The sequence below is a fragment of the Chiloscyllium plagiosum genome, unplaced genomic scaffold (assembly GCF_037043375.1).
Source record: "Chiloscyllium plagiosum isolate Xiang-an unplaced genomic scaffold, Cpla_swu_hap1 HiC_scaffold_3, whole genome shotgun sequence".
Lineage (NCBI taxonomy): Eukaryota > Metazoa > Chordata > Chondrichthyes > Orectolobiformes > Hemiscylliidae > Chiloscyllium > Chiloscyllium plagiosum.
This window is the reverse complement of record NW_028270141.1, coordinates 69,244,433-69,262,619: the sequence shown is the minus strand read 5'-3', so window position 1 is coordinate 69,262,619 and position 18,187 is coordinate 69,244,433. Positions and strand designations below refer to the sequence as shown.

Below are 18,187 nucleotides of genomic sequence, written 5' to 3'. Positions count from 1 at the left end.
TGTTAAACATACAATCTTGAAAAAAAACAGAAATTGCTGGAGAAGAGTTTAATGTTTCTGAAAAAGGGTCATTGCAATCGCAACATTAACTCTGTTTTCTGTCCATAGCTGCTGCCAGACCTTCTGGGTTTCTCCAACAATTTTCTGTTTTTGTTTCAGATATCCAGCACCTGCAGTTCTTTATTTTATTTTCATGAAATCTTGTGGTATAGTTCTGTCGGCTAATCACTTGGTGTTCAGACTTATTCTTTAAATCATATATCAAGATTTTAACTGGTGACATTTCAGTGGAAATTAAATTAACAGGGTCAACTTCTTCACATAGACGATAACAAACTGTTCTGCTTAGGAGGGAGGTTACAACATTGGAAACAGATTTTACTATCTTTTACCAACTCTTGAAGATTGATAGACTTAACCCTTATTTTGTTTGATCATCTGATACATGTAGCAATTTACTATCCAACACTAACAACTCAAGGAAATCAATTATGTTTGTTTTCATACTTTACTGTTGTAGAATAGTTACAGAAAATTGAAATCTGGATATTTCCTGCCAACTTGGAGTTGTCAAAAATGAGAACAAGCAGTGCATATGCATAAATTATTAAAGTTCATGACACTTTAAAATAATAATAAATCAATCTACTGGATATATTCCATCCTTGGGGGAAACAACTGCCTTTTTAATTGGAATTTGATCCCTGACATTGAAAATAAATCAATCCATACATTTTGTAAATAATCAATGAATGGTTTTGATTTTTTTGAAGTAGTGAAAATATTTCCTAATCTCTTAGCATATTGCTTGCAATATTTCTATGCATAATAAATTGTTATGATACTTTTCAACTACGCTCCAGTTGAAGGCTAGCATTTAGAATCAGAGTTGTACAGCATGGAAACTCATTTATGAAAACCAGATATCCTAAATTAATCTAAGTCCCATTTCCCAACATCTCTCTAAACTCTTCCTATTTATATACCCATCCAGTTGCCTTTTAAATGCATCCACTGGCAGCTCATTCCATACACGCACCACCGTGTGAGAGAAAACTTGTATTTGATGAATAAAGTGTTAGGAACCACTGAACAGACCACACATTTACTGTCCCACAAGTAGCCTTTGATCAAAGCAGAATCTCAACAGTCATGGAGATTACAGGTGCCAAATGACTTAACTGACATAGCTCCCAAACAAATACTTTTTAAGATAATGAACAAAGTTTGAAGATTGTCATGGAGGACACCAAATGCGATAAAACACTTTTTTTTAAGATCAGATTCACTACAGTGTGGAAACAGGTCCTTCGGCCCAACCAGTCCACACCGACCCTCCGAAGAGTAACCCACCCAAACCCATTTCCCCTCTGACTAATGCAACTAACACTATCGGCAATTTAGCATGGCTAATTCACCTGACTTGCACATCTTTGGACAGTGGGAGGAAACCGGAGCACCCGGAGGAAACCCTCGCAGACACAGGGAGAATGTACAAACTCCACACAGACAGTTGCCCGAGGCTGGAATCGAACCTGGGACCCTGGTGCTAACTACTGGGCCACCGTGCTGCCCAGATATTTAAAAGAGCAGGTCTACATGTATTCTGGAACAGGGATCAAGAATCTCAGGTGGTAGTCTAATGGAAGCCAATATTTTTGAAACAATGTGTTAACAATAGAATCCCTTTCCCTCTCAAAACTCCTTAGCATAAATGTTACAAGTGCCTAATTTTCATGACAACTCATTCGGGAATTTGCTTCATATATGATATTATCAAGTACTATGATGAAAGACTGGACTTTTAAATTTTACAAAAAGGTGGTTTTCAACATTTATTAGATATATAAATGCATTTAAAACAGGATATTTCTGAAGAGAACCTGAATATTACAGTAAAAATAACAAAATTGAGGAACGGTGTTTCAGTACAATGCTAACTTTCTGGTATCTTGTATAAATACCAGATGACAATGTAAATCTTACTAAGTGCTGATAAATAAGATCAGTTACTTATCGATTAGCTTGTGTTTAAGAAACAATTCTTTTCACCGTTCCTTCCAAATTTCCTTACTGTAGGCTGTGCAACTGGCCTGAGCCACATGACTTGAATTTAAATATTCAAATGAATATCAATTTTCATTTTTTTTTAAACATATCAACTTTTGAATAAATTGTGATTTAATGAACGTGCTAACTGGTACATCATCTAAAGTTGTTTGGAAACAAGGATAACACAACAATATTGACAAATAGTTTATTTAAGCAGCATTTTTGCATTTTGTTCTACAGTCTAGTCTAATTTTTTTAATCCAAATCTGAAAAACCATATGCAAGCATACAATCTCAAAATGGCACAATTTGTATTAAAATGCATAATACATCCCCGGGAATATAAATATAGTCCTTTCTGCATTGTTCATTAAGATTACACACAATACAAAGGGGCGTATGTGTTACAAAGTCAGACTAAATCTATTCAGTGCAAATGTTGCAAACACCAGACAATTGCAAGTTACTTTTTAAGAAAGGAGTCTATATACTATTGATGTAACTGAGTGCATTCTAACTTCATTTAGTGATTATGGGCAGGCACAAAGCCAAAGGTGTCAGCAGTCGACCAGGAATAGAAAAGAGGTTAAACTGGCACCATTTTAAAAAAATGAACAAAAATTCAGCACTGGACCAGGCATACCTCTATCAATCGGAATGCCTTTTGCCTGGAAATTAGGTAAAACTAAAATAAAATCAACAATCGTCAGCAGATCCTGAAGATTAAGATTATGGCAACCTGGTACAGAGGAAAAAAATTCCTAAGACATTTTGTTACAAGCATCAAGAGACTTAAGATATGTATTATTAAATTGGTGACATTTGAATTTGCAAAGCACAGCATTTTAATTTATAATTTACATTTTCTGATTATATTGCTAGAAAGCATACTTTGAATATCTGTTTATTTTCTAAATTATTTATTGGACTAAAGTATTAGGCATCAGTAAATAACCCCTCACTCTATTGATGTTTAATGTTATGCCAGGACTTGAGTGCAATGTCTATACTAAACCATCTGAATTTACTTTTTCACAGAAGCCCAGATAATGATTCCTAGTATCGCAGCTAAAATTACCAAAACCACGATTAGGATGAACATCTTCTTACGAGATTTGCGCTGTGGGGAAAAAAAATGTAGTCAGTCAATCTAATTATTTCTAAACAATGAAGAAAAAGAAAAACATACTTTAAGTGCATCAACAGATAGATCTCAAGTAGAGAGAAAGGCAACTCTATTATCTTTACATGTCACATGATAATTAAACAATAATTCAACAATTCAATTTAATCAACTATGAAGAGAACTACAAAAATCTATATTCACATTGTGCTTTTAAGTTATGAAGCAATCAAAGGCACTTATCAGAAGTAACAGAAGTCAAAATATGATGCTAAATCACATAAGGAGATATTACACCAGAAACAAAAAGCTGGTTAAAAAAGGTCTCTTAAAGAAGGAAAACACTGCATTAGAGAAGGATAGGGAGGATACGTCAGAGTTGAAGGCAACTGAAGGCATAGCCACTAATGGCTGATCAATTAAAGTTGGTGATGAACAAGAGGCTAGAATTGGAGGAGCATAGATATCTCTGAGGATTGTGTGACTGAAGATTATGAGAAATAGAAAGGGGCAAGGTCATGAATGGATTTTAAAACAAGAAGCTTTTTAAAACAAGAATTTTAAAAGTAAGATGTTGTTTGACCTGCAACCATTGTGAGTAAGCTCAAGGAAGGAAATGAAAACCGAATTCATGTAACTTTCTATTTAGCTTAATAAAATACCTGGTATTCGGCTGCTCTGCTAAGTTGCTGGTTTGCTTGCTGAACTTGTACTTCAGCAGTTTCCACATTGGCTTCTATGCTATCTACAGAAACATGCAACAACATTGAAGTATCAATTCAATAAAAAAAATTCCCATATCTACAGAAAGAACTAACCTCTAGATAAATGTCTCAATATCTTCCAAGTTAGGACTGAGATTTTCTTACCTTAATCATATAAACAAAATGAAGTTAACAGTTTCAAATGTGTAAAAAAAGGGAAAAGGCACATATGAATTCAATTTATTATGGTGATCATCAGTCAGTGGTGGGTGGGTGGGGGGAGGGGGGGGGGGGGGGGGGGGGCAGGGTCGATAAACAATAACGCAGGATACAATGACTTAGTCCAATGGAAAAATGTGGGCTGATTCAGAAACTGTCAGCATGAGTTTAATGAGAGAAAACTCAAGTCCAACCAACTTGTTAAGAGATTTTTGATGAGGTAACAGAGCGGGCTGATGAGGGGAAAGCTATTGATACGGTGTAAATGGATTTCCAAAAGCCAACTGACAGGTTTGAGAGGAAATTTATAGTCACAAGATGAAATGTACAATAGCAACAAGGATACCAAATTTGCTGAAGTAAAAGAAGCAGAAAGTAATGTTTAATTGTTATTTTTTTAAGAAGGGAAGGAGATTTGTAGTGAAGTTTCCCCAAGGGCTGATACTGGGGCCCCTGCTTTTCCTGATGCAAGTACTGATCCAGATCCTGATGTAGAACATAGAACAATACAGCACAGAACAGGCCCTTCGGCCCACAATGTTGTGCCGAACATTTGTCCTAGCTTAAGCACCCATCCATGTACCTATCCAAATGCCACTTAAAGGTCACCAAAGATTCTGACTCTACCACTCCCAAAGGCAGCGCATTCCATGCCCCCACCACTCTCTGGGTAAAGAACCCACCCCTGACATCTCCCCTATACCTTACACCCTTCACCTTAAATTTATGTCCCCTTGTAACACTCTGTTGTACCCAGGGAAAAAGTTTCTGACTATCTACTCTATCTATTCCTCTGATCATCTTATAAACCTCTATCAATTCATCCCTCATCCTTCGCCGTTCCAACGAGAAAAGGCCTAGCATCTCAACCTATCCTCATACGACCTATTCTCCATTCCAGGCAACATCCTGGTAAATCTTCTCTGCACCCTCTCCAAAGCTTCCACATCTTTCCTAAAGTGAGGCGACCAGGCACACAGTACTCCAAATGTGGCCTAACCAAAGTCCTGTACAGTTGCAACATCACTTCACGACTCTTGAATTAAATCCCTCTGCTAATGAACGCTAATACACTATAGGCCTTCTTACAAGCTCTATCCACCTGAGTGGCAACTTTCAAAGATCTATGAACATAGACCCCAAGATCCCTCTGCTCCTCCACCTTACTAAGAACCCTACCGTTAACCCTGTATTCCGCATTCTTATTTGTCTTTCCAAAATGGACAACCTCACACTTGGCAGGGTTGAACTCCATCTGCCACTCCTCAGCCCAGCTCTGCATCATATCTAAGTCCCTTTGCAGCCGATAACAGCCCTCCTCACTATCCACAACTCCACCAATCTTCGTATCATCTGCAAATTTACTGACCCACCCTTCGACTCCCTCTTCCAAGTCATTAATAAAAATTACAAAAAGCAGAGGACCCAGAACTGATCCCTGCGGAACTCCACTTGTAACTGGGCTCCAAGCTGAATATTTACCATCTACCACCACTCTCTGACTTTGACCGGTTAGCCAGTTTTCTATCCAATTGGCCAAATTTCCCTCTATCCCATGCCTCCTGACTTTCCGCATAAGCCTACCATGGGGAACCTTATCAAATGCCTTACTAAAATCCATGTATACTACATCCACTGCTCTACCCTCATCCACATGCTTGGTCACCTCCTCAAAGAATTCAATAAGACTTGTAAGGCAAGACCTACCCTTCACAAATCCGTGCTGGCTGTCCCTAATCAAGCAGTGTCTTTCCAGATACTCATAAATCCTATTCCTCAGTACCCTTTCCATTACTTTACCTACCACCGAAGTAAGACTAACTGGCCTGTAATTCCCGGGGTTATCCCTATTCCCTTTTTTGAACAGGGGCACAACATTCGCCACTCTCCAGTCCCCTGGTACTACCCCCGTTGACAGCGAAGACGAAAAGATCATTGCCAACGGTACTGCAATTTCCTCTCTTGCTTCCCACATAATCCTAGGATATATCCCATCAGGCCCGGGGGACTTGTCTGTCCTCAAGTTGTTCAAAATGTCCAACACATCTTCCTTCCTAACAAGTATCTCCTCTAGCTTACCAGTCCGTTTCACACTCTCCTCTTCAACAATACGGTCCATCTCGTTCGTAAATACTGAAGAAAAGTACTCATTCAAGACCTCTCCTATCTCTTCCGACTCAATACACAGTCTCCCACTACTGTCCTTGATCGGACCTAACCTCGTTCTCGTCATTCTCATGTTTCTCACATACGCATAAAATGCCTTTGGGTTATCCTTGGTCCTATCCGCCAAAGATTTTTCATGCCCTCTCTTAGCTCTCCTAATCCCTTTCTTCAGGTCCCTTCTGGCTATTCTGTATCCCTCCACTTCTCTGTCTGAACCCTGTTTCCTCAACCTTATGTAAGCCTCCTTCTTCCTCTTTACAAGACATTCAACCTCCCTCGTCAACCAAGGTTCCCTTACACGACCATCTCTTTCCTGCCTGACAGGTACATACATATCAAGGACACATCGTATCTGTTCCTTGAAAAAGTTCCACATTTCCACGACATCCTTCCCTGACAGCCTATGCTCCCAACTTATGCTCCTCAGATCCTGTCTTACAGCATCGTAATTACCCTTCCCCCAATTGTAAAACCTACCCTGTTGCACGCACCTATCTCTCTCCATAACCAAGGTGAAAGTCACAGAATTGTGGTCACCATCACCAAAATGTTCACCCACTAACAAGCCCATCACTTGTGCCGGTTCATTACCGAGTACCAAATCCAATATGGCCTCCCCTCTGGTCGGACAATCTACATACTGAGTTAGAAAAGTTTCCTGGACACACTGCACAAACACCGCCCCATCCAATCTACTTGATCTAAAGAGCTTCCAATCAATATTTGGGAAGTTGAAATCGCCCATGACTACTACCCTGTGGCTTCTGCACCTTTCCAAAATCTGTTTCCCAATCTGTTTCTCCACATCTCTGCTGCTATTGGGGGGCCTATAGTAAACACCCAACAAGGTGACTGCACCTTTCCTATTTCTGACTTCAGCCCATACTACCTCCAAAGGCAGATTCCCCTCGAACTGCCTTTCTGCAGCCGTTATACCATTTCTAATTAGCAATGCCACCCCACCTCCTTTTTTACCACCCTCCCTGATGTGCAGGGAACAACTCCATAGTTTGCAGACAACATAAAACTTGACAAATGTGAACTGAGAGGACAGCAGTCTCAAAAAGACTGAAATGGTGGAGTGGGCTAATACATGGCAGATCAAGTTTAATACAAAAGTGTGAGGTGATTCGCTTTGGTTCAAAAACAAAAAGAATTGTACTATTCTAAAGTGTGTGCAGGAGCAAAAAGACTTGGGTGTATATGAATGTGAGTCATTAAAAGTAGTACAGCAGGTATAGGGAGCTGTCAATAATGCATTCAGCATTCTAGGATTCATTATCAGAAGCATACAAGATGATGATTTTTCATAAGACACTGGTTCTGGATGCCACATTTTCAGAAGGATGTGTATGAGAATGATTCCAGGGAAGAGACACTTCAGTTATGAGGAAAAATTGGAGAAGCTGAGATTGTTTTCCTCGGATACAAAGCTAGGATGAGAATTGATAGGAGTTTTCAAAATCATGAGAAGTCTGGACAGGTGAGGTTGGGATAAACTGTTCCCCGCTTGTCAAAAGTATCAAGAATCAGATGACACAGTTCAGTGTTTTGCGAAAGAAGCAAAATGGGGTGAGTTTTAAAAATACATTTTTCATGAACAAGTTGCGAGGATTTGGAATGGATCGCTAGGAAGTATGGTGGGGACAGATTCAAATAAGGCATTAAATGAAGGATTACAAGGGAAAGGCAAAGATATTTACATTGGTTAGGGATTTAGTGCAGACATGAAGAGCTGAATAGCCTCCATCTGCACAATAACAAATCTGTGATCAGCCTAAAATAATGAGGCCTCTGTAGAGCTACGTGTTAATTCAAAACTCATTGGTGTTAACAACCCACTGAACATAGTGTTAAGTCCCAGGATTTCTCATCAACTCCTTGGACAATATTTTTCCTTTAACCAGCACAAACACAAGTTTCACTTAACCTAACAGTCACTTGTTATTTTGCTGTTTTTGGAAAAAACTCTAGGTACATACATTGTGCGCACTTTAGTGGCACATCCTGCACCACTGGAGCACTAATTCAAAATATTGTGTCATAGTTTAATAAAAACAAAAATTTTAAACAAAGACTGTGGAAGTTGAAGATACTCAGCTGATTTCAGCAACTTGCTGCATTCCACCACCAACTCTGTTTTCTTTCCTGAGATCAATTCAGCAAATTCACTGGAGCCTCCCCTTTACTAAAGGACATTATGGAAGTTGGTGTGCAACTTTTAAGTAAATTATTGTCTTTAGAGAAGTCAACAAGAATGAATGGACAGTACCATATTTGGAAGTCTCTTTGAAGTTGTACTAGGTTCAGCTTCCAATGGCACTGAAAAGAGCTGACATCAGCTAAAGTTTGAATTAGGAAGGTCTAACCTGTGGAGCTACTAGCCATCCAAAACTAATAGATTTAAAAACTTTGACAAGGCATTATTTTGGGGAAAATAAGTAATAAATTTGTTTACAATATGCATACAAACCATCACGTGAATAAACATTCACCAAGAATTGTCTGTTTATATTTTACACAGTTAGCTTCCTGCTATCATGACTTTGACAATATTTACTATTATAATTCACCAAACCAGTATTTTCCATTTAATTCTGCTAGGTTACTTGTCAAAAGCATTTGCAATCTCTGGGCATGAAGAAATGATTGATCAAGTTTCTTAAGCCTCTGTTAACTCAGTTATCACATTGTCTATACAAAAACAGCTTTTCTACTCATCAACTAACCACACTTTTCCTATTTTTAGGATTCAAAAGAATATCTAATCCTATTTTAACAAGCTAAAATTATGTAGCTAATGGAAACTGTAGCAGGGAAGCTATGCTGGAATTGCATAAAATGTTAGGACACAGCTCAAATATTTTGTGGCAGTTATAAAATTCAAATCAATTCAATCTACTAATTTATACAACAGGAAGAAAACCTTTATGTATTATTTCTGAAAGCATGCACATCGCACCACAATTATACATTTAATTAACTTCTGAAAAGTCAATAAACTATTCACTCATCTCAAAATTTCTGAAAGTGTTAATCTCAACAGCATATTGAAGTTTTAAAATTTCAGTATCTGAAATAAAACAAAGATGGATAAATGTAGCACAGCTAAGGTCACCATTGGAATACAAGATACTTACCAACTAGATCTCCTTGCTCATGAATCATCATTCCCAAGTCTTTAAATATTTCATTAATATCCAGGATATCAGACTGAAATGAACAGATAATTATTTTTAACAAGCTTATACAAATAAAAAGAAATGTTCCAGTCACTATTTGCAGCAAAGTTAGTTGTGTAAAGTTTCTGTTCCCTAATTGGAGAATTTCTGATTAAGAGGTTCCTCTCCCTTCTGATCTAGATCTACATTTCAAATTTGCAGCTCAAATCAGTATTTTCCGATTTTATTGCATAACTAATAAACTAATGCAATAATTGCATAAATAAAAGCATTTTCTTTTCAGATTTGCTACACGTATGTTTGAAGATTTCCACGGTCTACAACAAAATTAACAAAATTTGCTTTGAATATATTATATTCCTCAGACTATAGTTACTATATACGGGCAGGATAGTCATAAGCCTGGGACTTTTTTCGCTGGAGTGTTGGAGGTTGAGACCTTATTGAGGTTTACAAAATCACGAAGGGCAGAGATAAGGTGAAAAGGGTCTTTTCCCAAGGGTGGGGAAGTTGAAAACTAGGGGGCACATTTTGAAGGCGAGAGGAGAAAGATTTCAAAAGGACGTGAGGGGCAACTTTTCTATTTGAAACACAGAGTGGTCCATGAGCTGCCTGAGAAAGTGGTGAATGCAGGTACAGTTACAACATTTAAAAACATTTGAATAAGTTCATGAATAGGAAAGGTTTGGAGGAACATGGGCCAAGTGCAGGAGGTGGGACTAGTTTAATTTGGGAACATGGTGGGTGTGGACTGTTTGGACTTAAAGATCTGTTCCTGTGCTGTATGACTATGACTAGAGTGTGTGGAAACTTTGCTATCTCTTCCATTACACTCACCTCTACCCTCTGACTCTGGTATGATGCTGGTGTTTTCCACTGTGAACATGGTTGCAAAGTACCATTCTTTGTTCTCCATTGCTACTTCTCCAACCTCATTTTTCAGTGGTCCAATGTTCATTCTTGCCTCTCTCTTACCTTTCAGATATTTAAACATAATCTTTCAAATGTTCTTTTATATTACTGGCTAGCTTAGACTCATAGTTCTTCTCCTCCCTTATTACATTTTTTAGATATTCTCTGCTGGTTTTTATAGGCCTCCCAATCCTCTGGCCTTCTATTAATCTTTATAATATCGTATGTTTTTATGCTGTCCCTTACTTCCCCTGTCAGCCATGGCTCCCCAAATAGTTTTCTTCTTCCTTGGGATGAATTTCTGATATACCTTCTGAATAACCCCCCAGAAACTCCTGCCATTGCTGCTCTATCATTTTAGTTGCTAGGCTCCCCTTGCAATCCATGCTGGCCAGTTCCTCCCTCATATCTTTGGAGTTACCTTTACTCAATTGTAATACTATTACATTTGATTCAATCTTTTCAGTCTCAATCTGCAGGGTCAATTCTATTATATTATGGTCACTGCCAAAAAGGTCCCTTAACCTTCAGCTCCTCAGTCATGTCTGCCTCATTACACATTACCAAATCCAGAACTGTCTGTTCCCTCATGGGGGTCTACCACAAGCTATTCAAAAAAAAAACCCATCACCTTGTCCATAAATTGTTTTTTTTTTGAGGTCGACTGCTAACCTAATTTTCCCAGTCCACCTGCATATTGAAGTCCCCCATATTTATTGTAATAGTAATTTTCTTTCCTACATCCTGACTTGGAAGCTGGTACATAACTCCCATTATGGTCTTTTTTTCCTTTGCAGTTCCTCAACTCTACCCAAAAATATTCTATGCCTTCTGGCTGTACCTTATTTCTTGCTATCGATTTAATTTCATTTCTTACAAACAAGGCCAACCCTAACACCCCAAACCATCTGCCTGTCCTTTCAAAAAGGACATATTCTTAGATATTGAGTTGCCAGCCCTGATCCCCTTTCAGATACACCTGAGATATCTATAACATCAAGCTCGCTAATTTCAATCTACGCTATAGGCTCGTTTACCTTATTACATATACTGTGTGCATTTAAGTACAATATCCTTAGTCCTGTGTTGACTGCTCCGCTTCTCTTTGTCCCGTCAGCTATGCCTCAAGTTAGATTGCTGACCTTTTGCACACACACTGTCCTACCCTGCTTCACAACCACCTGATGAAGAAATAGCGCTTCGAAAGCTAGTGCCTCCAAATAAACCTGTTGGACTATAACCTGGAGTTGTGAGATTTTTAGCTTTGTCCAGCCCAGTCCAACACCGGCTCCTCCAAATCATGTCCTATTACTTATTTTGGAAACTTAACTTGTGCTGAGCCCTTCCCACCTTTTACTCTTTTCATAATTTTCTATGCAACTGAAACCTCCCCCTTCCCCCCCACCACCACCATTTAATTTAAAGCCCTGTCCACAGCTCTGGTCCCAGCAAATTCAGCTGGAGCCAGAACAGCTCCCTCCTTCCCCAACACTGATGCCAATTTACCATGAATTCAAATCCATTTCTCCCATACCAATCTTTGAGCTTGTTAACCTTGGGCAAATTGGCACAAGGTCGACAATGCTTGGATAGTAATCCAGAGATTATTACCTTTAATTGTGCTTTTTAACTTGGCCCCAAGCTACTCATATTCCCTCAGCAGAACCTCTTTCTACTGATATCATTGGTTCCTATGTGACCACAACAACTGGATCTTTCCCCTCCTGCTCCAAGTTCCTCTGCAGCCCAGATGAGATCTCTCGAACCTGGGCATTAGGTAGGCAACATAGCCCTCGGGACTCTCAATCCAGCCAAAGGGAACACAGTCCGCTCAACTGTGCTAGTCCTGACCAAAACTCCACTTCTCTTTTCTCCCTGCTCTTGAAAGACTCTCTATATCAGTGCTACGGTCAGTTTTTCTCTTCCACTCTACTGGCCTCATTCGCATTCACACACACAGCAAGAATTTCAAATCTTTTGGAAAAGCCCAAGGGCTATAACTAAGTCAGAGTCATAAGTGTGAACCAACCCCTGTACCTTCTATAAACCAGTAAATCATTTGAGGAAGAAGACCGAGAAGCAGGATTCTGATCACCATAAAAACAATTTTAGGAAGTGCTATGAACAGAGACCACTAAACAGCATCCCCAGGCTTGTCTGTCCAAAACACATTTTAAAAAAAACTTGTCTCTGTTCGTGTGCATGCATGCACATGAGTGTGAAAGGGGCTGTTTTTAGGGGGGGGGGGGTTTAACGGTTAGTGTTTTATGTCAATGGTTCATAAATGTTTACCTGTAGAGGTTATTAACTTGAAGTAAATACTAATTCCTGTTGAGTACAGAAACCAGGTCCATGCATTCTGTGAATCTGGGATTGCAAGACGGGTAAATGGATACTTTGCATACTTCTACATGATCTTCAACTTTTGTGACACCTGCAGGAATACCACAGCTAGGTGTCCAGAACACCCAAGTGAGTGACAAGAACAAACGGATGATAAGTTTGCATTTCCCACAGCACCTTCCCATGCAATTGCAGAAGGCGTAACTGCTTTTTACTTGCTCCCTCCTTACCAAGACCCCAGACACACTAGTGATTTACTTGCACTTCAATCAATTTAGTTTATTGTATTTGCTACTCACAATGTGGTGCCCTCCATATAGGGAATACAAAATGTAGACTGGGCGACCATCCTACACTCCTGACACACTTTCCAGATGAAGCAGCAATTCACCTGTCCTTCACTCAAGCTAGTCCATCGTATCCACTATTCACAATCACTGCTCACTGTCTCTTCCATGTTGGGGAAAATAAAGTTCAGAGTAGGTCATGCTTTGCAATGCACCTACTTTGTCTGCAAAAGTTATGCTGAGCTTCTTATTGCCTGTCACTTCAAATCACCTTGTTCCCTGGCCAATCTTTCTCTCTCAGGCTTGCTGCAGTGCTCCAGGGAAGCTCAGCGCAAGTTTCTCATTTTCCACTTGGGGGCACTGCAGCCTTTGGGACCCAATATTGAGTTCAATAATTTTAGCAACTTACTCCAACCCTCTCACTCTCTCAGGTCTGTTGCTATCACAACCAAGACATTATAAGTTACTAATGATCTCAATTAGCAGCTACTGATCTTCACCCATTCCTTTGTCTGTTCAACTGTTGTTTTCTCTCTCTCTCTCCCCAACTTCACCTATTGTTTACTCCCTTCCCCCTAACCCAACCACATCTTTAGCACATATAATCAAAATTTTCTCAGCTTCAAACCATTGTGAAGAAGGGTCACTGGACCCAAAACATTAACTCTGCTTTCTCTCCTCAGATGCTTCCAGATCTACTGAGTATTTCAAGCAATTTCTGGCTCTGTATCAAAAATATCTAGCCATTTAAGAGTAGGGAGAAAAGACAAATGTAGTTGCATCGGGACTAGCAGAGTCTGGGGGAGTAGACTGCGTTCCCTTTGTCACGGTGGCTCAGTGGGGCGGTATGGTGGCAGAGTAGTAGGCAGCATGGTGTTTCAGTGTTAGCATTGCTGTCTCACAGCCCCAGGGACACATGTTCAATTCCAGCCTCGGGTGACTGTCAATGTGGACTTTGCACATTCTCCCTGTTTGTGCATGGGTTTCCTCTGGGTGCTCTGGTTTCCTCCCATGATCCAAAGATATCCAGGTTAGGTGAATTGGCTATGCTCAATTGCCCACAGTGTTCACGGATGTGTAAGTTAGGTGCATTGGTCAGGGGAAATGTGAAATAATAGTTTAGGGGAATTGGTCTGGGTGGGTTGCACTTTGAAAGCTCGGTGTGGATTTGTTGGGCCAAATGGCCTGTTTCCACAAGGCAGGGATTTTATGATGATTTCTAAGATGATAGACCTCCAGCATGGGGTTTTTAAAAAGGGAAGTAACATCTGAAGAATCTGTTGAATTTGAATGTGACTGAAGTTGTGGACAGAACATGTCTACAGGTGCTTTATTTTAAATGGAATTCCAGAAGATATTTGATAATGTCTCTCATAAGTAAGGCATTACCAAGGGTAAAGTTCATGGAACTGAAGGAAAATTATTGACCTGGTTAAATTGGTTGAACAGAAGGAGACATCTAGTAAAAACAAAACAGGAGCACACCAAGTAGCAGAACATGACTACTTGTGTCTGCAAGGATCTGGAGTTGGAACTGTTCGTTATATCCATTAATAACTTAGAGTCATAGTCACAGAGATGCATGAGGTGATAGAAAGCTAAGTATCCAAATTTGTAAATTTGCTTTTTTTTTTCCACATGCTGATATCTTTATGATTGCCAACTAGAAACAGATATTGATAAATTCAGTGAATAAGCATGACTGAGGCAAATAGGTTTTAATGGAGGCAAGTGTGAAGTCATCTACATTTGAACTGAAACCATAGAACAAAAGTATGTTCTAAATGGTGAAACACAAGAAACAGTGCAGTCCAAAAGAGAATTGGAACTCAGCAACAATAATTAAAATGTTGTGAACAAGTACAGAAAGTAATTTTAAATGCTAATGAAATGCTGATCTTTATATCTAGAGATCTAGGATATACAAGCAGTTAAGGCAACATATTTCAATTCATTAAAACTCTGGTTAGACTACCTGGATTACTATCAGCGATTCTAAACATCATGCTTCAAAGGAAATATTCAACTTGGAAATAGTGTACTTATATTTATTAGACTGATATCAGGAATCTGAAGGTTAAGCTACAAGGCGTATAGAATGTAGGGGTGTAATCTCTCTAATTTTGAGGTGAACAAAGGTTTAATCGAAGCTTAGATATTAAAGTGAACCATGAGGGTAAATAGGAACTGTTGGGGAGTCTGGCATCATGGACATCGACCAAAAAAGAAGAGCCAAACCTTTCAGGAATGAAAGTAGGAAACCCCTTTTTCATGCAATATAGGGCCAAGTTGAGAATGCATTTTCTGCAAACAGCATTGAAGTAAGTTTTAAAATTATAAGAGGAGAAAGTGAGGTCTGCAGATGCTGGAGATCAAAGTTGAAACTTTATTGCTGGAACAGCACAGCAGGTCAGGCAGCATCCAGGGAACAGGAGATTCGACGTTTCGGGCACAGGCCCTTCTTCAGGAATGACATTCCTGAAGAAGGGCCTGTGCCCGAAACGTCGAATCTCCTGTTCCCTGGATGCTGCCTGACCTGCTGTGCTGTTCCAGCAATAAAGTTTCAACTTAAAATTATAATTAAAACTTGATCCAAGATTGATCATCTTTATTTTGCCAATAGGGAAAAAGGTCAATCAAAGGAGTTAAGTCACTGATCAGCCATTATCTCATGGCAGAACTGACTCAAGGTACTAAATGGCTAATACCCATGTCTCACCATTTAGCCAATGCTCCAACCCAAGATAAGTAAAAAAAAAAATCATTCCTGAAGTTATGGAGAAAGAATACAGGACATTGGATCAAAAGTACACATCTTATTAAGTATTCAGCCACAAAATAAATGTACCTCCAGCTGCCTAATCGCAGACTCTCGTTCTTTGATAAGCTCCAAGTCCTCCACTGTAATTCCATCTTCCATTTGATCTTGAACCTGATTTGGACTATATAACATTGAAAACAATTGTTAGTACTGAGATGAGGTTATTTCAAAACATTTCAGCATTACAACAAAAGCTAGTTCCTCTAATTTTCATTAATATCTATTGAGCTATACTTACATGACACCTAATGTCATTGTTACTAACAATATTATCATAAAAAGTTCTAGATTCAACAGATTTACCTGCACCTAGTGAGATCATGTATACTGTTCTATTGGCAAGCAATGCATCTTTGCCAATTACTTATAATTTGCTTTCATTCAAACTACTTTCCAGCTTCTAGATGAAGTCACTCTTCCATGTGTATTAAAATATTATGTTTTCAGAATTCTCAACTTCTGAAAGAACTAGTTATCGAAAAAGATCAGTGGTGACCAAACTCAAACAAACATTAAATATTAATTGATTCGTGGTACAATTCTTGTGGAAACAGCAGATCAAGAGCTTGAATTCCAGTCCAAGATCACAGCACAGAGTCATAGCTACGTATAGCACTGAAACGGACCCTTCGATCCAACTCGTTCATGCCGACCAAATATCCTAACCTAATCTAGTCCCATTTGCCAGCACTTGGCTTGTATTCCTCTAAACCCTTCCATTCATATACCTGTACAGGTGCCTTTTAAATGCTGTAATTGTTCCAGACTCCACCATTTCCTCTAGCAGCTCATTCTATACATGTACCATCCTCTGCATGAAAAAGTTGCCCTAAGGTCCCTTTGATGATTTTTCCCTTTCATCCGAAACCAATGCCATCTAGTTCTGGACTCCCCCACCCCAGGAAAAAGACTTTCTCTGTTTATCCTATCCATGCCTCTCATAATTTTTTAAACCTCGATAAGGATACCCCTTAGCCTCTGACCCTCCAGGCAAAACAGTCCCAGCCTATTCAGCCTCTCCCTATAGCTCAAATCCTCCACTCTTGCCAAAAAAGATTTACAAGGATGTTGCCCTTTCAAATTTCATAACATACTTCTGATAAGAAGGAGACTAGAATTGCATGTATTTACCAAAAGTGGCCTAACCAATGTCCTGTATAGCCATAACATGACCTCTCTACTCCTATACTGAAACGCTCTAATCAATAAAGGAAAGCATACCAAAAGCCTTCTTCACTAACTTATCTACCTTGAAAGCAACTCTACTTTCAAGGAAGTATGAACCTGCATTCCAAGGTCTCTTTGTTCAGCAACACTCCCTAGCATTAAGTGTATAGGTCCCACTCTGATTTGCTTTTCCAAAATACTTGGGCAAGGATGTGTGAAGAATGGACTACATTTTGAACATCTTCAACATATTTGCGTGGGGTCTGCATCCAGACAAATCTGTAACATTATTGTACTCTCCACAACCTATTTACCATTCTTTCAGACCTCACTGTATATAAATTAGCTGGTAGTTTTACCTCCATAAGTAATTATCTTTCAGAAAAGCATACCTTAGCTGTGAAATACTTTTGGACGCACTGAGGAAATGTTAAGATATTATGCAAAAAACAATTTCTTCTTCTTGGAAGCAGACAATGTACAATCTATCTTCCTTACCCTTCAATTGACACCAGTTTCCCATCATTTTCATTATCAGGTAAACCTTGCTAGAGAAAAAGACAAAACAAAAGGCTATTTAAAAAGGGATGAAAAAGTAATTGAATTTCCTCTTCAAAGTGTATGACTTTTGAACTAGGATATCTGTAAACAAAATCAGCAATAAATTCAGATACAAGTTCCCACATGACTTTTAAACTATTACTTCTTTTATGTAACTGACTTATGATGCAATTTGAGCAAGTGGTATTTTTTCCATTTTCTAACATTTGCAGCTCTTCTCTTCTCTTCCCTTCTATAATCCAAATTTATGCAAATGTTTTTGTAAAATAGGTTAGATTTTGCTACAGCTGATTGGACTGAAAGAAGTGAAAGAAGGGGCATGATTGGAGATCCTGATGAAAATAAGCCCCATACATGTATTTGACGAGTTTGCAATTAATTTTCTTCCCGCAGTAAAAGCATGTTAAGACAAATGAATATCTTGAATGCTAATAGACCTAATGAGCAATCTCGTCAAATTTTCTTATACCTGGGTGGAAATTCGCCCATTATAAATTAGCATAACAGAAAATCTGGTTAAAGTTTCAAACTGGCAGAACAGAAGTAAAACGTGTTCTAATATTTCTTCCCATATTTCATCTCCAGTTTGGAATTTTAAGTATGCTAGAAATGAGAGACATAAAATTGTGGCAAAGATAATTTATTAATAG

At 38.9% G+C, this 18,187-nt stretch overlaps 1 protein-coding gene across 3 annotated transcripts in view; it reads right to left on the bottom strand.

The window, feature by feature from the left end:
* Nucleotides 1-1,822: 1,822 nt before the first annotated feature.
* Nucleotides 1,823-18,187, bottom strand: part of LOC122544180 (syntaxin-7-like) — a 60,027-nt gene continuing 43,662 nt past the window's right edge. For all 3 annotated transcript variants that reach the window (XM_043683221.2, XM_043683230.2, XM_043683239.2), the window contains exons 6-10: nt 17,475-17,524; nt 15,837-15,930; nt 9,405-9,477; nt 3,838-3,920; nt 1,823-3,172 (exon numbers count right to left, since the gene is read on the bottom strand). In XM_043683221.2, the coding sequence (XP_043539156.1) occupies nt 3,077-3,172; nt 3,838-3,920; nt 9,405-9,477; nt 15,837-15,930; nt 17,475-17,524 (396 nt within the window). In that variant the 3' untranslated portion in view covers nt 1,823-3,076. The remainder of the gene's footprint in view (nt 3,173-3,837; nt 3,921-9,404; nt 9,478-15,836; nt 15,931-17,474; nt 17,525-18,187) is intronic.